The sequence below is a fragment of the Emydura macquarii genome, unplaced genomic scaffold, assembly GCF_026122565.2.
Source record: "Emydura macquarii macquarii isolate MOO-44397 ecotype Brisbane River unplaced genomic scaffold, CSIRO-AGI_Emac_v2 contig_1692, whole genome shotgun sequence".
NCBI classification, from domain to species: Eukaryota; Metazoa; Chordata; order Testudines; family Chelidae; genus Emydura; species Emydura macquarii.
In genome coordinates, this window is record NW_027131829.1 from 2,125,858 (window position 1) to 2,152,382 (window position 26,525).

Consider the following 26,525-nt stretch of genomic DNA (forward strand, 5'->3'; position numbering starts at 1 on the left):
GACAGGTCACTGGACGTCTTGGGAAGTGCCTTAAGAGACCATTACAATTTTAAAATTCCTTTGGAAAGCCTGGAAATGCAGATTCAAGGTTTCACTCAAAAAACCCACTTAAACCTTGCAAATGAGGTGCAGTTAAGATAATTTAGTAAACCAGATCCATTTTATGCACAACTAACTAAGTACCAGATAGGCACACAGTAAGAGTTCAGGCTGGTTGGATGATCTTACAAATGGAGAACTGTATCTGGAAAGCACTGACCCTAAAAAGGTCATGGTGGGCAACCAACTACAATTGCCAATTTTGGTTGGACGTATTCCTGGAGGTTTCATCACATGACAAGCTTTAATTAATCTTTAATTCCTGGAAAATTCTGGAAGGTTGGCAATCTTATAACAGACTGAACAAAGCTCCTAGTCTGATGCGATGGCTAAGTGAGCTAATGTGATCCTTGGATGTATAAGTAAGGGAATATTAACTCGGAATAGGGAGATAATATTAACTACGCACTTATGAGATCATTACTAAAATACTGTATCTAGTTCTGGTGTACCAACATCCTTTTGAAAGTGTGTAAATTGGAAAGGGTTCAGAAAAGCACCATGAGAACGATTTGAGGTCCAGAAAGCCTTCCTCAGTGAAACTTAGGAACCTCAAGCTATTTAGCAAAAACAATGTGAGTTCTGTAGCACTTTAAAGACTAACAAATTTAATTTCAGCAGGCATAAGCTTTCGTGAGCCTCAGCTCACTTCCTCAGATGCAGTTGGTAGAAATGATGCAGCAAAATAGGAAACAGAAAATATACAGAAGGCAACATTTACATATCCAAGCTATTTAGCTTATTCAAGAAAAGGTTAAGGGATGATTTGATCATGGTCTAGAAATACACACATGAGAAGATGTGATAGTAGAATACTCTTTAATCAAGCAGATAAAAGCATCACAGGAGCCAGTGATGGGAAGCTGAAATTCAGACAAGACATAAGCACATTTTTTAACCATTAGGGTAATTAAACAACTTACCTACAGATGCGATGGATCCATCATCAGTTGAAGTCTTTAAATCAAAACTCTTCCTAAAAGATATGTTCTAGCGCAACCAGATGTGATGGGCTTGATGCAAGAATTTCACCCAGTAAATCCATGCTGTTATGCAGATCACATGGAATTATAATAAAGATCTCTTGTGGCCTTAAAAGAAAAAGTCTCTGAACTGCTGCATTATTATGCTTTCCAAAGTTTGGCTTCATTTCCAGGAAGGTTAAAAAGGCACGGTCAAACAATTCCAGGTAAACAAAGTTATTTTGCTTTGCAGACCCACATGATGCTTCTTGAAAAATGATCGCTCAAGCTTTAGTGGTCAGAAAGAAATATTCTCCTTTCATCTAACAAGTTTGTATTGTATTTTGAATGGATGTGCAGCTTGCTTTGTAAGCTGTACTCCCCCTGGCCAAAAGAAACATCACCAAATATGTATGTTCTCTGCCTCACCAGCTGAAGACAGGAGACAGGTTTTGAAAAAAAAATTACTTTATTGGAACTCATCTGAACATCAGATATACCTGGTGTTGGTTAGCAAGAACCGTTTGTACATTTGATATTGATGGTGCCAAAAACCCAAACAGTGACTGACCGGATGAGATGGAGAGTTTAAAAAAATACCAGAGAAAGTTAAAATATGTGGACAGAAAGCAGAAAAATCAGCCAGTCTAAGATTTAGTGTGAAGGCAAAATATCTCTTGATAAACAGAATCCTTTTACAAAATATAAATTTAGTAAGAAAACATGGAGCGGGAGAGAGAAAGGGAGACAGAGGGGAAAGAGATGCAGAAGCTTACACGGCCCAAATTGCGTTAAAACCTTGCTAGTAATCTCACCATAAAATGAAACATGCTGGAATACACAGTGCTCCACCTCCCATGTATTTCACTTTGAAACGGTAACTAGTGAGCGTACACAAGCTCATTCCAGAGGGGCTCATTCGTCTTACATCAGATGTTTAAGGAAAAATACACTGTATGGCAGAGGTAAATAATGACAATCTAATCGGTGCCTATACTTGCAGATTGCCTTCCCATTTGGACAATGTTCGGCTCTCACAGGGAGGTGAATACTTAGAGAACACCTGCTTATTTGTTCTTCCCAACAATGCCGGGGTGGGGGTGGGAGTGAGGATTAAAACACTTAGAGTCTAGTCTATTTTAAAACAATAGCATGCAATACAGGTCTCCAGAGAAAACCCGTGCTGTTCCCTTTGTTAGAACGTGGTTTAACAATCTAGTCAGGTGCTGCCGTTACGTCTACACTTTGAGCTGATCTAGCACAGTGGCAATTCTGAAGTAGGCTCCCTAGGTGTGAGCTTCTGGGAGTCACTATGGCGTTGCTTGGGGGGGATTAAAGGTCTTAGTGAAGATTTAGAAATTAACCAGCAGTCTATACAGAAGGGTTTTTTTGGTTCAGTACAAATGGACTAAAACTTGGCTTCTTATACACGGTCAGTAAGTGTCTGATTTTAGAGTAGAGGGAAGAGATGAAACTAACTGTTTCCTTAGCAGCTGGGTAGCTAGTGATGATCAAAACCTTGCCCCTGCTTTACTCTGTCTGACATCCCTCAGGAAGTGGAAAGCACGTTTAGGTAGTGTAAGCCTTTTTCTTTTTTATTTAGAATCCCTCTTTTTTTTAAACAATATTTCCCCCCCCGATACAAAGTTTGGCCAGTAAACGTTACATGGAAACTGGAACACGCATCGTATGGAATACAAGATGCACCGGATGAGGACGTTTAAAAACTTTCCGAGCGAAAAGTAGAACAAAGAAAAAAGTCTCCTAGCATTTTCCCAAAGGTTTCACTCTCCTGTCACACACACTCTCCAAATGACAGCTAGCAAAGTCAGCTCTGCAAGAGAAAAGAGCCACCCGTCAGTCAAGGGGAAGGAAGTGAGAACCATAGGCACACACTGTACCTAGGCTTGGGGACCAAAGGAGATGAACCCGAGCAGTCATGTGCATCAGCTCCTCATACCCACTCACCTATGTTAGCTTCTTGGCTTTGTTGTAGAGCGAATCCACTACTTTGCTCATATTCTGAATAGTCTCAAGGGCAGCTTCGTAAGTTTTGTCTACTGGCGGCTCATCAAAGATAATCAGGACTCCTTCCCCTTGGTCGAGGATCCCTACAAACACAAAGCTCTGGTTACCCAGCAGTGCACGTGCGAGCTCGACAGACTTTTCCTGTCTTCAAGGGATCCAGTCATCAAGTTTCAGGTCAGACTTTGTGCCTTTGCTGTGGTGGCCTCCAGGGTGTGGAATTTGCTTCCAGTGGCGAATCCAGGCCCTGTCGCCCCACGTTAAACATCTGGCCCTTGCCCCTCCAACAGGTGTTTGTGACCATTGTTGCCCCTAGCGTTTCTCTCACCCCTAGGACCTCATATTAGAGAAGGTGGTTTTACAGTTTGGGGTGTGGTTCTACAACACAAAGCAAGTGCTTTGGTGGAAAGATTTTATTTATTAAAAATGGTTCCCTGCCTTCCAAGTTTCAGCTGAACACGTGCTAGAGAGACCAGTAAGTCTAGCAGAGCATGTATAAAGGAAAGGCATCAGGACTGCCTCTGACCCGGCTTCCCAGTCCTAACCCAGCACCTGGCTAACGTGCTCTTTGCAACACTTTCGCAACATTGCAGGGGATCTGGAATAGGGGAAACAGAAGGCAGCACTCTGGAAGCCTCCTTTGTGCAAGAGCAGCCTTCAAATCTCTCATTCAGTGGGATCTCCAACCCAACTCCAATCATCAGTATAAGTACAGTGGGTCTGAGAGATTGTCTCTCCAGCAGCTGGGATATTTACCTGTCATCTTCTTGATTCCTTTACCAATAAAGGTATTTTCTATACCTTTTGTATTTGGTTTCCACAACGCTTCAATCATTCTCTAACCAACATGGCTTTTCCACAGACCTAGCCCCTGTTCATTCTGCCCAGCTGTGCCAGTAGGATTTTTTGTACAGGGCACTCAGGAAAGGAGAATGCAGCTGCTTACTCGAGGCTTAGTACAAGCCCCAACCAAGATCATGACCTTGCAGTGTTATGTGCTACACACATACATAATAAGAGGCAGTCCCAGCCCAGAAACTTACTGTCTAAATAGATAAGATAAAGGAAGGATTATCTCCATTCCACAGATAGGGAACTGAAAGATTAAATGACTTGTCTAAGATCACAAAGAGAGTCTGGGGGACAGTTAAGGAGTGAATGCCGGTCTCCAGTACCCCAACCACATCATCCTTCCTCCCCTCCTGAACTCAGCTGAACTTTTGGGTCTTTTCAGATTTCCTTGTGGCACCAGGAATGTTGTCAATTCTCCCTCCTCCCGCAATTGCCAGAATAGTTCTGCCACTGGGCCCTGGCGCACTTTGAAGAGCAAGGTTACCTGGAGCCAAGTTCTATGCACCATCCATGGTTGTCAACGGACCAGCTCATTCAGATGAAGGATTATGTGAGGCAGCTGCTTCAGCTATCATGGACCTTTTCCAACACGGGGCCCAAGACAGCAACAGCTTATCAGCTACTCTCACAACTACCCTTAAACACACACACAGGTGCAGCTAAGGCAAGTCACAGGGCCCCAGGAAGTTATGATTTAATGTTGCCACTTCTTCCTAAGCTTTCAAAGAGGCCAGGAAGATTTGTTCTGTTACCAGCCAAAGCTTATTTTTTGAAGTTGCTAACAGAGAACGTTAAGAGGTTTCTTATTCAGTAGGCATTAACCCTCAGGCATAATATTGATGAAAGAGCGACCCTCAGCTCTAGTGACTATCAGGAGGCCCGTTGCCAGGAGCTAGCAAAGAAGTTCTGGCTTTGAGTGGAAGCCGCTACTGAGCGTGCAGTGCACCAATGGAAGCTCTCACTATCCAGTTGGTCTCACAAGGGAAGTCAGAGCAAGGTGGGTCAGAGAGCGGCTGAACATCTACAGCTCCCAAAATAGCAAGTGCTCAGGACCTCAGAGATACAGCCCGTAGTCCTTTCATTATTCTCCCCTGTGTGTCTCCATTAGCTTTCTATGCCTGTCGGCATCCCCTGGGGTTCAAGTGATAACACACTAGGACATATGCTTAAGATTTGGAGAGAGGCAGCAGTTAAGAGGAGAATGTGGATAAGCCTCTTTCACTTGTTCATCTAAAAATGGAGTGGAAGTATGGGCAAGACCCAACAGGCAGAGACTTACCATGAAATTTCTTGTCCAGGATCATCTGAGACAGTTTCCTTTCCACATCAGCCTGAAATTGAAATCGAAACCACCTCTTGAAGCTAATTGCAGATCAGTGGATTTTACCACCCTCAACCCACAGCTCTGACAGGATATAAAGATAGGAGCTTCCAAGCAATGTTTCAACATTTGTCATTGAATATCTTTGAAAGTCAGATCTCATGTACAGACTAGCTTGGATACTACAGTAAAGTTTAGGCAAAGCAGCCAAGACCAGGAACCACCTTTTAGCAAATCTTGGAGTTCCCAAGTGACCTGTTGCCTTCTCACTTCACAAAATACAGGACAACCTTCATTTCATACATACTGAGATCACTGGGGGTTTGGAGAATTCCTGCTTGATTCAGCAAGCATCTAGTTAGCTCAGCTTCATATACAGCCATCAATACTTTGACCTACTACAGCCAGCAAGTGGCCCACTGGGAGTCAGGTCTTTGCTTTCCACTCTGCTATTTTGGTAGAACGCAGGCATATAATTAAGGATGTTCATGTTCCCTCACTAACAATATCCAGTGTGTGCTAGCATCCAAGGGTGGAGCGAACGAGTACACTGTTCGGAAATGAGGTTGTAGGGTGCCAGCTACTCTGTGGCCAGGAGTAAGAGATTCTCGATCCACCATCGGATATGGCAGCTGCGCCTCTCTGACAATTTGGGGGAAGGGCACTTCTGGGGCCCCCTGAGAGCAAGAGGAGCATTTTTAATAAGACTTAAACCAGTTGAAATTTTGCCCAGAGTCTCCTTTACGCAATACGGGAAGTTGGCAGAGCTGGGGATCTGTACAGTCACAGTGACAGTCACATTCATCCCTGGTGAAACGCCAGCCAACGGACCAAGTGGTTTGGCCCACTACCTTTTAAAAGCTTTTCAAGTCAAGGAGCTTTCTAGAGGGCTTCCTCCCAGCTATTTCATGATAGTTATATCATGTACTGCCGTTTGCTGCCCAGCTGAACTAAGAAGGGCTAGACCAGAGTCAGTGAGGGGGTCACTGAGCATGGAAAACTCTACAGTACTTTATAGGGAGGCTCCTTCAGACTTTCCAAAACACAGAAGAGTCAGCAGGCAGTGGGAGTGGCAGGGAACAGGGCCTAGGGAGGGGAGAAGGTAAGAATATCTTATCATTCCTAAGTGAATGTACATTGCAAGTGTCCTACATGAACCCCCTTAAGAGGGTGCATGATGGGGGGCACCAGGCCCTCTGAGGCCCCTTGCTGGAGGTTTTCTGGTCCTACCACCCCCCACCCCAGGAAAGGAGCAGTGAAGCTGGGTCTTCCAGGCCTGCCTAGAGAGGCTGCACAGAAGCAGACAATCAGAGCTCAGAAGGTTCAGATAAAAGGAGCTGCAGGGCCTGAGCAGGTCAGGTCCTGGCTGGGACCAGAGGTACACGGAAAGGTGCTCCGCTTTAGCCAAAGGGAGCCAACGTTGATGGGCTGCATTAGCTAAACGTGGGAGTGAGAAGGGCAGCAGTCCTAAGGTAATGGACAGAGGTAAAAAGGCCAGGTGGGAAGAGGACCAGGGAATGTAGCAGCAACCAAGCAAAGGAAGCAATATGTGGCTGCTATTTATAGGGTCCATGGATTGTGACCTGGAGTAGTGGGTGGGCCCGGGTTCCCCCACCCGCCACTAGGGAAGCGGCCTAAGACCCAAGAAGGGGATACGGGGCTCATTCAGAAGCCCAAGCAAAGGACTGGAATTTAAAGGGATCAGGGATGGAGTTGAGCGCCCTGGTAAGGGCAGACTGACTGTCTGGGGAACTCTTGGTTACTGGACCGCTCCCTGGATGGGGACTGAACTTGAGAAGATCTGGCTGGAGAACTGAGGCAATGAGACTCAGTGAAGAAAAAGACTCCAGGGAGAAAGTCCTGGGGCAGCACTCTATACCAGGGCAGGGCAGAACAAAGTTAGTTCTCAGACTCTTCTAGTCTGAGCCAGGAGACAGGGCGGAAGACATTAACAAGGGCACAACAATGGTCCTTGTTGGACTTTTGTTACCCTGGAAGGGGTTCATTCATGCCTACTGTGTGTGGGGCTTGGCCAGAGGGCTGAGCCACTGAAGACCTGCATAGGGACGTAGGCCACTTACAGTGGGCACCAGGAGAAGATTGCAGCACCATACCCAGCTGACAGAAGCCCTCACGAGAGGTGAGTGCACCCTGTCACCCGGGGGAATCTGGACAGAGCCATTTGCTCTACCTGGAGGTTTAATGCACTGAATTATTTCATGGGGGTCATTTTTCCCCCTCGGTTTCTTCACACTCTTTACTAAACTATCCCATAGATTTCTAGTGATATTCTTACCTTTGAGAGTTTGATGAGGCTGGATATGTGTTCCATCTATAAAGGGAGAGAAAAACCAATACAGATACGGGAAGTCAATCTTTAGCTTTGCCTTTACTACAGAACAAAGTATGGGGCCTTTCTACATGACAACTCAATATTCCAGCCATCTACCCCAGATGAACAGTTCCAGGGGGGTAGCCGTGTTAGTCTGTATACAGCAAAAACAAGAGTCCTGTAGCACCTTAAAGACTAACACATTTCTGCGGGCATTAGCTTTCGTGGGCTGCATCTGACAAAGTGGGTTGCAGCCCATGAAAGCTTATGCCTGCAGAAATTTGTTAGTCTTTAAGGTGCTACAGGACTCTCGTTTTTACCCCAGATGGGTTCCTTTGTTTCATCTCATTTAGATTTCAGATTACAATACAATTCTAACGAAAGGGGGACAGACCATGAACCAAACAGCTGAGTCACCATTTCACGACTTCAACCACTCAATCTAGATTTAAGGTTGGTGTTATTCCAGCCTCACCCTGCCTGACTCTTAGAGTCAAACTCTGCCAATCAAGGCATTACAAACATGCCCATCTACAGCCCAGTGAGAAACTGAAATAGAGTATGTCTGACAGTTCTGGAGGCTCCAGGTCCCCACCAGCCCTTTAGAAGCCAGCAGTCTGCTGCTGAAGATGATGGCTTATGGACTCAAGTGCCAGTCCACCAAGTGGCCAGCAGAACTGATTTGAGTGAGTCAAGAGACTCCCTCCAGTGCAGAGTATTTCACCTAGCAGGTCGCTGCTTGTGTCTACGAAGCTAACACACCAAGGATGAGGGGAAAAAAGCTGCCAAGTGTCAGCACGCTGGTGTACATGCTGGAGGAAAAAAAACACTTACCTGTACTCTGGAAAAGGGTTCAATGACTCGGATGAGATTTTGTTCCAATAAATTATCATAGAGTTTAGCCAAATGAGTGTTTATGATGGGGTCATCCCTGAGCTCCACCTTATAATCTGTCAGAGCCTACAGAAGACATGTTGGGAACACACAATTAGGCTTAGAGTTGGCAATGACAGCAGGAGACCCATTGGGTCATGTCCAAACTCCTGTCAGGGCAGACTATAGCCCTCCTTACCCGCAGCATGGTACCCAATGTTAAACTGAGACTGCACACTGCCTTAGCCAGAAGGTCGCTGTCCGACACCTAAGCCTAATGATTTTCAAGCACTTCGCTGGTTAGTATCTTTCTGCAAATTCTTAATAATGACGTGACCCAGAGGCTTGGGTAAGCAACTGCATTTGCTCTCCTCTTTGAGAGGTTTGGCATGACAGGGTAGCGTCCTGTTATTGGCTTCCTCTCCCCTCAACTTTCATTTTCTTCCTGAAGATTCTTTAGAAAGGCTCCAGTCCAGGGAGACTGATTTTTTTTTAAAAGGTATCCAAGTATCCAAATGGGAAATCTGAGCAGGTATTTGGTTTCTCCAGGTTTACAAGAGAGGAATATTTAATGCGGGAATGGGGAGAATGAAGAAAGGACGGGGATACTAGCCACTGAAGTGGACATCTTACAGTACAAGTGACTTGAGTCTATAGGCTTCAGCCTAATCCCCAGTGAATACAAGTTCCCATCTAAACACTTCCATAACATAGTAGCTCCCTGCTCAGCAAAGACCAACTACTTGAATAGCCACAGGGTGCAGAAGGTCACAAGCAGGATGCACTTCTGTTGATGGGGGCACGCGTACAGAGCATTAGGATCACTGCTGTGTCCTTCAGCATAGGAACTTGCTCTGTTCTGCTCTAATGTGATAATTTGTCAAGTTTTACCTCTGTTGGGATGTGCTGAATAATGCAAAATTCTCAAGTGTTTGCAAGTTTCCTCCCTTTTCACACAAATAGCAAACAGTTTTTTATGAGCATTCAGACTTCAAAATTCATGTTATGCAAATCATGCGGTACTGAACCAGAACAGCACGAAGGCTACCATCAACTAGACAATTTAAAATGGTCTTTCGGCAAATATTCCCGCTTTAGACTACTTAATTGTTCATGGAAAGCAAACGTGAGTCACAAACATGGTCAAAATGAAGTTAGTTTTCAAACTCAGGCAAATACCCCAACAACATTCTCTCTGCTATTACTTGGCCCCATCATAAGCACTAAAACGTCTAACTTTTCACACAGGTCTCTGGACAACTAACATGCAGCCTCTTCCCATCTGCCGTCTTCTCGCTCACTTACCTTTTCAAAGTCCGCCAGTGACCGATTCTTACTGGCCTGTGCCACACACTTTAAAGCTTCTGTCTGCAGAGAGAAAATGGAGCCGGTGTCAGTATTTAGGGGTGCCCAGGAAAACCTTATGCCAGCTGTATGGAGCACAGAGAAAATTCTTAATAGACAAAAAGAGGGAATGTTCCCTTTGCAACAAAGTATTGTGTCAGTTTAATTCCATAAACACACAACATCAGCTGACCACAGAGGAAGGAAAAAACCAAACAGTTGCAGGTCACTTGGTATCAGAACAACTACATGTTAGCAAGGAATTGGAGTTCTGTAATGTTTGAGAACAGCAGCAAAAGTCAACAATTCCCATCAAATGTTTCATGTAGGGAGTAACTTCAACTAAAATTTTGCAAGATGCACATTTCAGCATTTTCTTCAGAAGCTGCAAATTTAGGTATTTTTAGCCAGTTTAATCACATTTCACACCTCGGTTGTGCTGTCTCAAGTTGGTGATGGAGAGGGGCGTCACTAGAAGTACTACTAACATAGGCTGTATCACAGGAAGCACTTCCTGCATGAAAGAGAATTTTTTATATCTAATCATCCCAGCAACTGTAGGGAAGGAAAACTGCAGACAGAAACAAGGACTGAAACATTACTTTGCATGTTAGAGTTGAGGATCAGTACTTATAAAAATGGCTCTGATAAAGCATTTCTAGGCCTACCATATTGCGAGGATTCACTTTCAAATCACACCATCCTAATTAACAATTTACTCTGCTTCCTCCCCAATCCCACTTAATTCTGACCACATTTTAACACTCTCCCAAACAAACTCATACTTTAACTTGGAAACTCATGTTTCCAGCTTTCAAACAGTGTAATCAGCATTACCCAAGCAGCATAGCTGCATTAGAAGGGCAGTGTGGTCTAGTGGTTAGGGCACTGATTGGGAGTCAGGGAACATGGGGTTGTGCTCTCACATCTTCTGCTAACTCAGTGTGTGGCCTTGCGCAGTTCATTTCCCCTGTGTCGGTTTCCCTATTTATTAAATGGAGATAATACTCCCTGTGAGATAGGGAAGTAATATTTGAAGTACTCAGATACCATGATTGTGTTGGAGTGGTGATGGGAAGGGAGATGGGGTGGGACACAACACATGAATATCCAGCAGTATCTTGTGCCACGGAACATGGACGGACCCAGTATGATTGCTGGGTAGGAAAGACTGGATTTATTTAGAAATGAGGCACCGACAAGAAAGCCTTCAAAATTTTAGAAAGATTCTCTCCTCTATCCTCCCTGAAACTGGTACTCCATCTTATCAAAAATCAGTACTTACCATAATCCTCTTTTAGTGCACAGCCCTCACAATCCCGTGAGATGGAGTGCATTAGCTCCCTTTAATAGATGGGGAAACTGAGGCAGAGCAGTTAATGTGATTATCGAGGCCACAGAGGGTGTCAATAGATCAGGCTTTAGGACTTCCCGGCTCTTAGTCCGGTGTTCAGCCTACACCCCATCACAGCATGAGGGTGGTCTGTTATTGCAGGATCACGCCTAGTGCTACAGGTGGGTTAGTTATTTTAAGAGTAAGCCTGGGCACTGGTGATCATTTGCTTTGAAAAAAGTGCCACCATATTTAAAGAACGGCATGGAAATTCCCACGTTGTTTCATTTAAATAAAAAGTCCTGTTTGTTCTAAGACGCTAACTGCTCAGCTTCACCTTTGGAACTCTCAAGAACTGCTCCAGCTGTTTCCATATGAAGAGGGGTTTTCGAGGTGAGCCAGAACCATTACACATGCAGACATACGTGCTGGGCCCATGCCTGCAAGGTGCTACGTCAATGTGCTGAGTTGCCCTCAGTTTCCATTACAGGATCAGGCCCATCAGCAGCCCAAACCAGCATTTAACAATATAGGGGATGAGGAGACTAACACAGAGTAAGTGAACTGACAAATAACGGGCCAGTGCCTCAGCTGAAGTGAGTTGGTGTATCTGCAAAGTCAATGGAGTTTTACTGATTTATACCAACGCAGGGTCGGCTCAGGGTGCTTAGAAATTCTTTAGTATGCAGGCAAGTAGATTGTTTGTAAAGTAACGAGTTTCAAGTATGAATACACACTTGTATCCAGTGATCATCTAGTTTTATCCGAGAGAGACACACAATGAATGAAGACTGAAAAGCTTAGAGAGTTTTCTATACCTGTCTTCCTGCATACCGCAGAGCGAGCTTCCCACTCACTAACGCCTGCACATCCTCTGGGCTGGAGAGAGAAAGGGAGAAAAAGAGCATTTACTCAACAAGTGTCGCTGTGCTTCTAGATACAGGCGTTAACAGAGTTACCTTTTCAACTGTGCCACATACTTCCTGACTCACACATGCCGCCACATAAGTATTCATCATGATCATCTAACTCAAGTTTTCCATTAGAAAACTAAAATGTCTTGGGACTTAATTTCGAATAAGAATCTGGCATTCCCAGGAGACACTTAGGAGATTACCATGGCTCAAACATTAAAGACACAGAAGCACTGAATTAGTGATTGCTTCAGTTCTTTGATTAGCTATGAGATTTGTATAGGCAATTCCTTTCCTGTTTAAATGTAAGTGTTCTTCCCAGAACCTATATGCCACCTACGTGTTGAGCATGATTTTGCACAGCAACATGTATTTCAATGCAGTGATGGCTTTTGGGCTATCAATTGAATCGTATCCCTCAAACGCCTCATAAAAATATGAGTAGGCTGTTTTCCAGTCCTTTTCTTCCGCTGCGTGGATAATACCTGTTGAGAAAGGAACAAACAGGCAGAAGTCAAACTCGGTTCTAAATTCAGCCAGAGGCAGATGAAAGTGTGGCTGCTTAATGACGCATGTTGCACTTTACTGCAAGGGGTCCTTTTCCTTTAAGCTCACTTCTTCTCAAAATCCTATAAACCCTAGTCCTCGCTTCCAAGTAGAGTAAAACAGACAGCAAATCCAGAAAAACCTGCATAAAATTGTGGGTCTAGCAAGATTAATTTCAGCATTGGCTAGTTTTGTGTTGCACCACCTCTATTGTTTAGATAATGTCTACAGCACAAGCTTCTCCAAGTGGTATACACTGCAAAAGTTAAGGGACCACTGGAACTGCAGGTTAAAGGCATCTTCCTAAGCTCATTAGTATAAACGATTACTTAATGAGCTTTGCCTGGTTAGACAGAGATTGCGAACAACTAAACTGCTGCATGAATTTATCACCAGATTGAAATAGGGAAATCTGCAGCTGGCAACCGCAAATGGCAGTTTGCTCTTCTCTAAGTACTATGCATGGTTGCTGACTCATGAGATTTTATTATGAATCTCATGATATTTTGTGTTTTATTTCAAGTTCCAGCTCCTGAAGTCCAGTGATTACATAACAATCTACGCTTTCATTTAAAGAGTTTCCAGCCTTCATGGCTGCCGAGGGAAGCTCGAAAGTGTAAACAAGTGCACCCACTAGGTTCAAGAGCTAGAAGGCAAAGAAAAAACCCAGAATTTATTATTAAAACCACTCATTTGGGAGTGATGGGGGGAAGTTGGTACTCATGTTTTCTGAATGTTCAGGGTTTGGTGTCTATGCAGTGTTGCCACTCCCAAAAACATTACAGCAATGGAAGTGGTTTCAGAAAGCATGAGTCTCCACATCCCAACTCTGAGAAGAACAGAGGGTTGAGGAATAGTTACCTAGATCACTTCTGAGCAACTCTCAAATGTTTGCAAACTGGGTCACGATGCCAGCACTACAATTGTGGGAACACGATGTACCAACTAGCTGCTGCGGACAGAGAAGCCACATCACTGTCCATGGATGCACAGTCCACTAGTGCTGGACCACCCCTTTCCTTGACATGTTTTACCTGACTGCATGTCCAGAGCTGCCTGCAGTTTGGGTGGGCAATAGATTGCATTAGCTGTAGTTCGTGCAGAGGTTAAAGCTGCTCTTGCTTTTGGCAGATTACTCAGAGCATGGTATGTCTTGCTTTCTAATAGCTGCACTTCAACCAACAGAGCCTTGTCATCCATCTTTTTCAACTCCCGCAGAAGCTGAGATCCTGACAAGAGACGTAAACAACATTTGTAACTTGTTCCAAACAGCTCTTTTTGGTCAATGGACAACACCTCCTTCCCCAAAGTAGTGCTCCTTTTCAGCGGTTCAGTGTCTGGAAGTGTCCAGAGTTTTCCTGCCCACACTGTGTGGGTCTAAGAAAAATAAATAAATAAAAAGGGAGGAAGGGAAGCATTAGTTCAGTCTGGATCCAGAGTGCAATAGTCTTGGATCAAAGTGGGATATGAAAAAGCTAGGGACAGTTCTTCATTGCAGACAGGAGACTAGGAGACCATATTAAGGTGGTAGATTTGATACCGCACTTAGAATGTAATGTCTTTGGACCAGTTTAGTAGGGACCCAACTGTCCTCATATAATAATATAACTCATCATCCCCCATGTCAGTCTCTGGAAGCAGTGAACTATTGCCACCTAGAGGCAACTTACCTAGTTGCAATGCCTCTTGATACCTCTTAGTATCAAAGTACAAAGACACCAGCCTTGCCTGCAGAAGAGAAAAAGAATTGCTGTGAGGAAAGTCAGAGAAAGGTAGCATAGATTTTGCTAAATGAAACGTGCTAATTCTTACTAATTTGCACTGATTTCACTATGTTAATGTTCTGCTTTGTACTATCTAATCCCAAATGCTATCTGGAAGCTCTGCTGGATCTAAACTCAACTGGTAAAATTCTCTCCCACCAAGAAAAGTCTCTGGCCAAGTTGCCCTTTAAAGAGCAACAAATCTTAGATGAATCATGTTGCCTTGTCACTTGCATTGATGTGGATAACATAACAAAACCTCCCTACATTTACAAACACCAAATACAGTCCAGCGGAAGATACCACCACAGACTTTGCATCCACACATACATACCTCCAGAGCTTGGCGTAGGAAAGTCCTCTTCTCAGATTTGGCCCATTCAATACATTCTAAGCACAGATCGACCTGAAGGGGAACAAGAGAAAATTTAAGAACCTCTTGTCCCATTTTCTGTGTTACAAGAAGATGATCCAACCTAAATAACTCAATCACTGTTCTATACACGGCAGTGACAAGAAAAATAAAATGGAAACAAGTCGATGCTGATTTCCATAGCACTGTTTAGGCCAATAAGGCAAATCTTACCATATAGGTCCAAAGGCCTATGCTAAATATCAAGTTATCTGTTACAGACTAATACTAACCTGGGTGAAATGAGATGCGGGTTTAAGTTAGTGACCTCAGAAGCAAAGGATTTCAGTCAACCATGACACACTTATCCTCTGTGTTTCAGTCAACTTTGACCTTTGGATCATACACAACTAAAAACAGCCTCACAGTAGGTACAATTTACTGCACATCCCACCTCGTGAGTATCAAAGTTGTGTGACTTCTGTAAAATGAGGATTACAGCAGGAATCAAGCAGGAGGCACGCATTTAAGCCTGATGCTATAACCTTATGGGAATGTTACAAGAATGGAGATAAAATGGCTATGTTTAGAATATAAACTACTTAAGACACAAGATAAGTTAGTGACTAATGTTATGATTGCTCATCGTCTGCTACTGTATATTACATTTATTGAAAACACCTACAGGATAAGCTAGAGTTTCTCTATAAGTATCTTGTAGTTTCAACAGGGCTATACAGAGATGAAATGTGTCATTCTCACTTTGCTGCAACAGTGGAGGTTTCTCCCACTGAGAGCAAAATGCTCTTGTTCCCACAGGTAAGCCCCTGCTGCAAAAGACATGGCTGGACTTTAGTTTTATTGATTCAAACAAAATCTGCGGACACAAAATGACAGCCAGACAACTGCAGAGGTGTCATCCTGTCTGTTAGAGCAAGTGAGGAGGAACTACCCAGGGGTCTGTTGCCACAGACTGAGCAGAAAATTAAGCATCACTCTAGATAGACTCAGACTTTAAGGTCAGAAGGGACCATTATGATCATCTAGTCTGACCTCCTGCATAACGCAGGCCACAGAACCTCACCCACCCACTCCTGTAATAGACCCTTAACCTATGACTGAGTTCCTGAAATCCTCAAATAATGATTTAAAGATTTCAAGGTACAGAGAATCCACCAGCAAGTGACCCGTGCCCCACACTGCAGAGGGGGGTGAAAAATCAGCAAGCTCTCTGCCAATCTGCTCTGGAGGAAAATTCCTTCCTGATCCCAAATATGACAATCAGCTAAACCTTGAGCATGTGGGCAAGGCTTACCAACCAGACCTTGGAAAGAACTCAGAACCCACCCCATCTAACATCCCATCGCCGTCTATTGGGCATATTTACCGCTAGTTGTAGATCTCATGGTTATGAAGAAATCCCCAAGTGTTAACATATCTCCCCAGCTCCAGTGCTACTACTGTTTCTCCTAGATCTCTCAAGAAACTGTGGCATGATATATACACCACAAGGGCAGAGCAGCAAATAATTAATCAATGATGATAGTACTGTGCTAGCTTAATCAGTGGGGGGATATCTGCCTCTCAGCATCCTTCCCTTCTGGACTTTATTTCTCCAGCTATTTGAACGTGCACAAGCCTGTCTGAACAAGTTGCTCAGGATTTTTCCCAGTCCCCCATCCTCACTTCCTTGCTAGCCCATGCTAGCAGAAAGCATCGGCTGTACCAAACTCTACAGTCACCCAGCTTGAGGGTATTCATAAGCTGGTGGCACACACCCCCTCAAACTGTCTGAATCAGCCACTTAGCCCAGGAAAGCCAGCCTAAGGGAGCCAAATCAAATGGGATGAAACTTAACCATGCCTACTCTTACAAACATATAGCAGCACAGCTATACCGATACAGCTGTGCTGCTGTAAAAGTGCTCGTGTAGCCACATTGTGCTGATATCTCCTGTCAACTAATACTGTGCACACGAGTGCTTATGCTGGCAACACTGATGTTGCTCAGAGGGGAGGGAGGTTTACACTCAAGTGACAAAAGTTTTGCTGACATAAGTACTAGTGTAGACATGGTCTAAGGCTGAATACTGTGAAATTTTTCCCACTGATGAGATCTATTTGGCTGAGGCAGTCTCCTTGAAAGATGCAAGCTACATTAAACAGAGAATTGACAGACTGAGCTTCTTGGAACAGGTATATTGCACCTTTCGTGTAACACTCTGATCCCCTATATAACATTACTAAAACTGTTGCCTGCTGTTAAATGTACATGATTCTCAAAAGTTTAGACAATCCAAGCTAAGAATGACTTCGTTCCTAGCATGGTGAGGCTGCGAGCCTTTGAGGAACGAGCTCCTATCTGAATTCAAAGGGTCTCACCTCCTGTCCTGTAGCTGCCTCCATATCGAGGAACAGATCGAGGAGAGATCGGACTAAACGGGCTGCCTTTGCTTTGCTGATGGAATTCAAGAAGGGTCGAACATACTTCAGAAGTCCTCCAAGTTCTGTATTCAGGACAAATGAGCCATGAAAGAACATTTGGGCATTCAGAATACAAGACACACAATAGTCAAACATTATATTGCAATCTGGGTACTCACTACGTTTACATACTGCAATATTATTACATCAAATGCTTTTAAAAAAAAAAAAAAAAAAGCAGTCTATCAACATATTTCCTGAAAGTCAGTGGTAAATGATTCCCAAGGAAGTGTGTCTAGTAGTTAAATCAGCGACTGGAAGCCAAGACTTCTGGGTTCTATTAGTGGTTCTGATGGTAACCAATTACAGGACTTCTGGCAAACCACTCAGTTGGTCTATTTATAAAAGCATACAATACTTACCTAAGATGTGTTTTACGGCTCTTCTCAAAGCACTTTGCCAATGTTAAGGGCAATGGAGTTTGTGTTTTAAGTGTATCTTTATCTGCTATTGTTTAATGTACTCTCCCTCACCCACTACCATGAGAGACAGGTCAGATTCACAGCATAATATTCATTCTCAACAGGAAGAATAGCTATGAACATGATTTTGCACACATTTTCTAACGTGCATTATTTTAGTTCTTAACTTATTTTCTAGTAAACTAATTTTCTGCTCTGCTTATTAGTTTATATCTTCATTTACACTTATATAGTGCATCTCAACTTAGTGTAGTAAAGCCCCAACAGATATGGACTACAATACAGACCACTTAATCGTACACTGGGATGGAATGTGACAGCTAGACCATTCAATCCCACACTGCAACAGCACACCAGTTTATTAGAGGAAGAGAAGACATATCCAGCTGAACTACCTGAAGGATTTAGAGCCAAGTTACCACTCAGAATTTTGTCAGGACTCTGAGTTAACAGCACTGCTCTTGTCATTATAGATCCCAATCTTAAATCTCCCATCCAGATATTGACCACATCTGACATTGCTTAATGTACACATGTATCTGACAGTAAGAAATGGCACAGCTATGGACTATACAATTGTAGTGTATTATTGATCATTTGCATAAGATACCTGATAAGCACTTTACACATCTTAATTCTTACTTTAAACCAAAAAAGGAGAAAGCTGAAATCCAAGAATTGGATAAAGATATTTTTAAAAATCTCATTATTGAAATTACTATACGAAGTGCATTAAGTTATTGCTGCTTCTCATACATTTCAGGTTTTTGGGGCATCCAATAAGGATAGTCAAGAAACAATGTTCTTTAATGCTGAATGTATTTCTATATTTTGTGTTATTGCATAAAAATTCCCCCAGCTCTGAGAATGTGTAGATTGTTTCCTCATACCTTTGGGGGAGTTCACATGTGTTTATTTTTAAACCCTTAAATCAATAATTACATCACAAACCAGATTAACATATTGAATTCTATCCCATGTTTAATTTAAGGGATTCTATTCCACTTGGTAAAAGTGGTATATTACCATTTCTATGCATGGGAAAGAGATCATTTTAGCACACATGAAACGTATTAATCTTAAGTGTCCCTTCATGTCCAAGGCAGGCTTTGTGTTTTCTATCTTGTAATAAAACTTGGGCATGATAAGTTGTGAGTGTGTCTACAACACACCCTGCCTGGCAAAGTTGTGAATGTGTCTACAAAGCACCCTGCTCAAGGCAAAGATCTCTCTTCAGCGGCTTGTCTCATAACAAATACAACCCATCATGACAGTAACAAGCTGACAATGGTCTCTTCTCCCAGTGCCACAACAAATAAAAAGTTTGCCAGACACAGAATAAAAATCTCTAACATTAAAAGGGCTGCCTCTGGAGCTTGGGAGGAAGGGAGCACACAGGCAGAAGGGACACAGCAGATGCAATGATGGCATGAAGACACTACGTTCTTCCTGGCTCTCTGATGCAGCCAGCACCAGTGTTTTCCCACTGAACATATCAGGCAAAACCCATTTCCTTACAGACATGCTCAAGCATGCTTGGCTTTAGGTCATGTGACTAAATTACCCAGCAATTCCTTGTCTTCTTAAGTACTTCCCTTCAAAATCCATCAGTTTCTAAAGTATTGCAAGGCACTACCTCATCTCCTGGGCACGATGCCTCTGCAGCATCCCCTGCTGGGCAGGAACAACTCAAACCCTTATCTTCTGCACAAAGGTGCAGAATGCTAATAGGCCAAAATTCCTAAAAAACAGGATTTTCAGAATAAACATTCAGTGAACATAAATACTGCACCTGATTTCAAATAGCCTTGCCCAAACCCCACCTGATAATGCATATCAAGTTTTATTTCCCTAGAGACCGGATTCAAAAGGAGGCCTAGAATGTAGAGTCACTGAGAGCAAGACAAATAAATCTATATATTTTACTAACTTGTGGCGAAGGGATTACAAATTCATACCCACAAGCTGTGAGTTCAGAAATTTCTTTCCCCTTGAAATTACTGCCAACTATTTTTAGTGCTTTAAGTAAGCACAGTGTTGGTAAGGCGGGAGTGACTGACAGCCCCAGACAAGTGGTGAACAGCAGCCTTGAAATATGAAGTCTCCTGCTCAGTTTCAGGAAAAAGGCAACTACACACACTGCAGGGCCATGCACCAAATCCCTGACCTGCGGGAATCACGCCAATCCGACAGTGATAAGCAACAGTGTAAGACTGGATTGATGTAGGGGCAAGTTAGTCCCTATGCCCGTTAGTTCTTGTCATCTGCCTTGGCAGACAACGGGTCAATTGCAGCAATGCTTTATGCAACAAGAACATTTGTCCATTAGGAAGAGACTACTAATTTATTTTATGTTGACAGCAGTTTAGTGTTATGACAGACAGTTTTAACTTTCAAGCCCTACAAAATCAGGCTTTGCCTTCCTTTCCTAAACTCTTGTTGTGTCTGTGATCTATAGAACACTTCTCTAGGAAATTACAATAATCTCAATCCACCCCTAGGATTTTTAACTATTGTCCAGAATTTGCAAGAGATATTGGGTTCTAGGGAGTGTAAAGAGCAAACTTTGCATAGCACTTCCGACAGTAGTACTGGAGACATTTCGGGTGCGACTCCACAAACATTACAGCACAAAGAGCATTGGGTTCCCAGTCAGGAAACTAGGAATCATTGATCCCTGAGGGATTTTGGGGTCTATCAGTGTGGTTGGCTTGCTATAAATCTTTGGCTGCAATGTGTTTTGCAGTAGTTGTAACTAATTTTCTGTCTGCTTTTAAAATCCTCTTTTCACCAAAGTTTTTTGGGGGAGTAAAGAGCAATACCAATGGCAAGAGGAAAATTTCCTCTGGAAAGTGCAAGTAGCAGAGCAAAATTTATAAATTCAATCAGTTTCATTCCTCCTGTTTATAACACAATGACACTGATGAGATTCTTGAAAATATCACTATTTTTAAGCAGCAGAACAAAAATGTGGGGGTCAAATTCAGAGGTGTAAGAGTAGACCCTTAGACTGAAGGGGGTATTTTACCCCAGTCTGCTGTGAAAAATTAGCATATCTTACATAAAAATGACCTGGAAGAAGGCACAAGATAGGCCTAGATCCTAAATTGGCATAAGAATAATTTACATACACCCTTTCAATTTCAATATCTTCACAAAGAAGATGACAGAGAAAAAGTGGCAGAGTCATTTCCACAGGACTGATGCAGTCCACCATGGTGAGGAGTAGAAAAAGACATCATCTCTTTCTTCCTCCCTCCCTCAGCCTCCAAGCAGAGCTCTGGGAAGCACAATACTCTCAGCCTGTCCTGATCCAGGTGTGTGCACAAAATGAGCTTCTCTGAGTGCTAGCAAATCCTCTCTTCCTTCCCAATCTTTCAGAGCATCTTTGCTGAAGTAGGTTTACAGTTCTCACTAATGGGCATCTGGTATATGAAATCCTAATGTTCAGTCAAGCACCAATTTATGAATTTAGGACTAGTCCCATCTGAAAAGTATTTTGGTTTCATGGTAATCCCATTAATTAGCCATCCTGGATCGTCATCCTAAGTGCGTTATGTTATATGTAACATCTCCTATCTCAAACTTTTATGAATCAGCAATGCCAGAACAGTTTATTCAATTTTCTCCACAACTAACTCTGCTAATTTCCCCACCCCCCGCCTCTCTCTCTCTCTTAAAAGAGGGATCTAATTTGGTATTGGTGTCTTTAGCCACCAGTTCAGAAAGGAACAATTTCTCTGCATTTAGGGCAATACTGGAAACAATTCACTCTGCCACAAGCTATGTTCAATTGCAAATCAAGATGTGGCAAATGTCCAGAGTACTTAGACATAACTAATACCAACATATAAACAAAGCCAAAATATGTACTTATTTATGTAAAATAGGGAATAAAACACCTGACTTGCAGAATAGACTTAAAATTGACATTTTGATCAATTGTTATTTAAGACCCCTCAGCACTTTTTATAAGAGATTGGGATGTTGACCAGGACAGCAGAGTTAAACTCCAACTTAGTTATTTACATTCTGTTCACCTACGCTTTCCAAACAGCTTTAGTTTGTTTAAAAAACCACAACACCACATGCTTCACTTTATGTCCTGAATTATTGTTGTGCACTGTCAAACAGCTGCCTGGCTACACTACGGCTGTGTATCCGCAGTAGATGGAGTGATCTTTGTCTGAAGTTGGTGTATCAATTTGTGAATGCCTTCAGGGTGACAGGCACTCAAGAAATTCTCCAACACAAGACTGCTGAACTCTCACAGTAACAAGCATATAATCTTAGAACTTTCCAGGGAAACTAAAGATAGGAATATAACTGAACCAAACCATCACTGATTTAGAGACATTTCACCCATTCCTCTTCTTTCATACATCCACAAAAGGAAGACTGTCAAATCTTCTCTTACACAGAGCTGATTGGAAATTTTCTAAGATGTTTTTCCATTGGTAAATGTTAATTTGTCAAAACAACCTCCCAATTCAAAAATGTTTGAAAAACCAATTTAAATAATTGAAATGTCCTGTTTCAACATTTTCTCAATGAAAATTTTTGGGTTTTTTATTCAGAATAACTTTTCATGTTGAACTAGTTGAATTTATATTAAATGTAAGTTTCTTTTTTAAAAGGTTGAAATCCCCAATGTGAAAGGGAGGGTGTTGGGTTCTTTTTGTTTTGGTTTGGTTTTTTTGTTTCAAGATTTATTGGTTTGCCAAAATTTCAGATTGAATTTTCGTCCAATTTCAGAATGGAAAAGAGTTTTGAAATCTCAAAAACCTCACAGGATGGGAAGTAGCTTCCCCCACCCCAGCTCTACTCCTATGTTTGCGTCTCCCTACAGACTCATGAACTTGTGTATACGTTGCCTGTTACAAGAACTCCAGTTAGTCGGATCTCGGGCTTACCTTCTGCTTGTCCAGTCTTGGCAAGAAGCGTCCCCAGTTCCAGGATGCTCTGCTCTTTGACTTGTACTGCCTCCTCATCATTTTCCTGGACATCACGCTTCACTAGAAGAAAGTTCAATAATACTATTTCAATCAAAACACAGAATCTACACAATTAGTGAAGTTTTTCACTTCTTTCCAGAAACCAACTAGAGCGTCAGGTAACAGTGGAATCAATCTGGCTGGAATATTTATTACAGAGAAATGTTCGGTACTTGGTTTTAGAAAGCTTAAAAACAGTTATCTATATTTTAGAAAAAAAGTTACATCTATCTGACAAAATTTCTCATGTCCTGAAAACAGGTCAGATTTAAGATTCATAAAGTGGTGTCACTAAGCCCTTTCCAGCTGTTAAAGAAGGACTGTTCTAAAACAATCATCTCTTGTTGCACCATAAAGATGGTTCTAATAAGTGACATCTTCTAAATGGTGACATCTCAAGCGTAGAACCTGCAAGCTGGGTAAAAATGCTTAAAAAAAAATTAAAAATACTCCCTTATTGCTTGGCGTTCGGATCCTTGTTCTTAGTGCTCGTGTATTATATTGCAATCACTTGGCCAAAGCTTGACAACAAAAATAATGCTAAGGCTACATGAAGTTGTAAAATTAATCTTTGTTTACTCGCATGTCAGATACTGCAAGCATTGCAGGCTCTCAGTCGCAAAAGTTGGAGCTGCCTCTCCTCATAAAGGTTTTCATACTCTCTGCTACTACTTCGTGCTTTACAACTATTAAAACTCCAAAAACTGAGAGACAAGCAAGTATCCCTATCTTACAGATGAGGCAACAGAAGGGCGAGGGGATTTACTTGATTGAGACTACAAAACTGGGGTTCCTTACGTGCCCATCACTACAGCTGGGATTAGAATTCAGAAGTTCCTACTTCTCACACCACTGGACAAGACCGTAAGCCCCAGTAACTTAATATGCTCAGTATCATAAGCAAAGTAATTTTGTTCTCCCCAGCACAGAATATCTAATTATAATAAAAGAAATACCCACTGCCTTAAAAAAAAATTAGTCTACTACAGCTTGTCACATCTCTGAGCTGATAGCTGGTGGTATCATTTGTTATTATTTTTGACTAAACTGACTTGACAAGAAGCCATAGATATGTTTGACAGACTGGAAAACACCAAGTAGTAATTAACTAGTGTCACATCTATAGTTAACATCAACATAGGATAAGCAAGCGTCCCAGGCCACCCTAACCCTAAAATCAGATCACACAAATGCGGGTATTATTTAGTTTACAGTGTGGACCTCATCCAGGTCACCAATGAACAACAAGAGACATTATATATTTTCCCCATGTGTTTCCTTCCAGTGTCTCCTTTTTAACTTGTAGTTCACCACCTGCAGAATACCCATCTGAGAGGTCTATTTTGAGATCTATACAGTAGCCAAAGAGACATTTAACTACCAAACGCATAGCATCAGTATTTATTCAAAGCCTATCCTTAGAAATAAGTCACCTATTATAAACAATCCAGAATTACTAATTTGTTTGGCTGTTCACCTTTAAGGCTTCTTTTCCCCGTATCCCATGATCTACATTACAAATACATTCTTGGGACCTGAGTTAAATATGGTTGTCCCCTGACAAAAGCCAACTGTTCCATTTTGTAGTGTTGGCATGTCCCAGACTCTGCTAAATCCTTGAAACAGTCCCCGCCCGTGACAGTTGTAGTTGCAGTGTAGACAGGATGCATCCTGTGCAGATGGAGGTGAAACAAAAAACACAGTTCTCCTGAAGAGTTCTAAAGTATTTCTTCAGCCAGAATCTAGGACTCCAGTTCAACTGTTTTTATGTATGCTTTGTTTGGCACTCAACATTACCAACACTTTCACCTCAGGTTATTTTTGCACTGAGAAGCATTAAAAGGCAATTCGAGTAGCAATATATTTTATACTATACAAGGAAAACATACTTCCAGCAGAGCTCCTTAGACCTTAAGGGTGGCAGACACTAGAGACTACGACAGACACCCCTCTGCTGACCTAACTTACTACAGCACTCGCATGCTACAGAGATGGAAACCGAAAACCTGAACAGACCCTATAAGTGGATTCTCACAAGTTGCCAGTGGGAAACACTGTTCATCATGGTCAGCATGAATTAGTGTTCATGGATTTTTCCAATCTGACAATTGTATAGCTTTCCCAGTTCTAAACTACACCAGCACAGCATGAGCTGTATAGTAACATCCAAGGTGTAAGTAACAGTTTCTCTCTCTTTCTACGAAGAAACTTTCAAGCACAGAGATGCAGCAAAACAGCATTTGCTCCCCACACAAATTGACACATTGAATTTGCACTCTATGAAGAAAAAATGCTCTCTAAAGCATTAGTACGTAATCCACAAATTGTATTCTCTCCCCTACACAGAACCAACTGCAAATCCGGCCAGCACTAAAAGTAGGGGCACTTGCTCAGCCTGGGTTCAAGGGCCACATTGACACACACACTTGTATTGAGATTACTCATCAACTGATGCTGCCATCCTCCTACCTGCACAAGGACCCAAGACTTGGCCATGCACTCCTCAGGACATAGTCCCTACAGGAGTAACTACACAGAATCAGCTGTACCCTCAGCAGCCAGCTGCAGGTTAGTTAGGGCAGGATCTCTTGTCATGTCTTTTCCTCCCCCGCGCCCCGCCGGATACTCCAGCAAGCAGTGGGTGTCAGGGACACAGGAACAGACCCGGGCCGCTCTCCACCCAGATCCGCAGAAAGCAGAGCCACTGGCCCGACGGCGGGGAGAGACGAGCGCCGTGTTGTAACGTGGTCACCGCAGACATGGGGATCCCGCTCGCTCCCTTCCGAGCCGTCACTCGCCAGCTGACGGGGACCGGGCGGGCGAGTGCTCCACGGCCAGTGGGCGAGCGGGCGGCGAGCGGGCGGCCAGCAGGGGGTCCCCCTCCGCGATCGGGCCGGGGAAAGCGCTGCGAGGGCTGGGGCTCGGGGCACGGGCAAGCCGGTCCCCCCTCTTCCCGGAGCCCGGTCTGCGAGCCGGGGGCGGCGGGGAAATGTCAGCCCCAGCCGGCGGCGGAGAGGGGCCTGCCCCGGGGAGAAAGACAGCGGCGGGTCACCCCCGCCCCCCGCCGACAGGAGCGGAGCCGGGACCCCTTTCGCCCCCGGCCCCACAGCTCCGCCGAGCCGAGCCGCACGCGCTGCCCGGCCAGGGGACGGCGCCGGGCCCAGCGTGAATCAGCAGCCGCAGGGAGCCTGGGGCGGACGGGGCCTCGCTCCCCTCGGCCGCTTCCCCCGCTCCCCCGCGGGCTGCGGCCTGGCGCCCCCCAGCTCCCGCCGTGAGTCAGCAGCCGGCACGGCCGGCTCCCCCGCGCCGCCGGGCCGGGCCGGGCCGGGCCGGGGAGAGCGGGCAGTGGGCCGGCCCCGCCGCCGGCGCCGGGCCGCTCACCGATGGAGTGCAGGATCCCGATGGAGGCCTCGCGGTCGGTGGAGAGCAGGGACTGGGCGCGCTGGAACTCCAACACCGCCGCCGCCGCCATCTTAGCCGCTCGCTCGCTCCGCTCCCTCCTCCACTCCTCACGCCGCCGCGAGGGGGAGGCCGGCCCGGAAAGAGCCGGCCGGAAGCACCAGCCCCTTCCCGCCCCGGCGGGGCATGCCGGGAGATGTAGTCCTCGGCCGGGGGGGGGGGGCCTCTCGTGAAATATTCTGGGGCGGTGGTATGGGGGCGGGGCTGGGTGAGAGGGACTCTGGGGGGGCGGGGCTGGGTCAGGGGGGCTTTGGGGGGGGGCAGTGGTATGGGGCCTGGGGTTGGGTGAGGGGGCTCTGTGGGGTGGTGGTGGTGGTGAGGAGGGCTCTGTGGGGTGGTGAGGGGAGCTCTGGGGGGTGAGAGAGTCCAGTTTATTCCCCACTGGTGGGCCCCGTCATGTGGAGGACCCCATGTGCCATGATGAGTCATTGCTCGAGGGCGGCAAGGTGAT

At 44.1% G+C, this 26,525-nt stretch overlaps 1 protein-coding gene across 1 annotated transcript; it reads right to left on the reverse strand.

Annotated features, from left to right (window-relative positions):
• Window positions 1-1,511: 1,511 nt before the first annotated feature.
• On the reverse strand, window positions 1,512-26,154 carry PSMD11 (proteasome 26S subunit, non-ATPase 11). Its single transcript, XM_067556268.1, has 14 exons — window positions 25,997-26,154; window positions 22,535-22,636; window positions 17,098-17,222; window positions 14,699-14,770; window positions 14,272-14,329; window positions 13,636-13,830; window positions 12,396-12,540; window positions 11,960-12,020; window positions 9,770-9,832; window positions 8,426-8,551; window positions 7,556-7,591; window positions 5,218-5,269; window positions 3,030-3,172; window positions 1,512-2,895 (listed from the first exon to the last, which is right to left on the reverse strand). The coding sequence occupies exons 1-13, from the start codon at window positions 26,085-26,087 to the stop codon at window positions 3,030-3,032; spliced, it is 1,269 nt and encodes a 422-aa protein (XP_067412369.1). The 5' UTR covers window positions 26,088-26,154; the 3' UTR covers window positions 1,512-2,895.
• Between the last annotated feature and the right edge of the window lie 371 nt (window positions 26,155-26,525).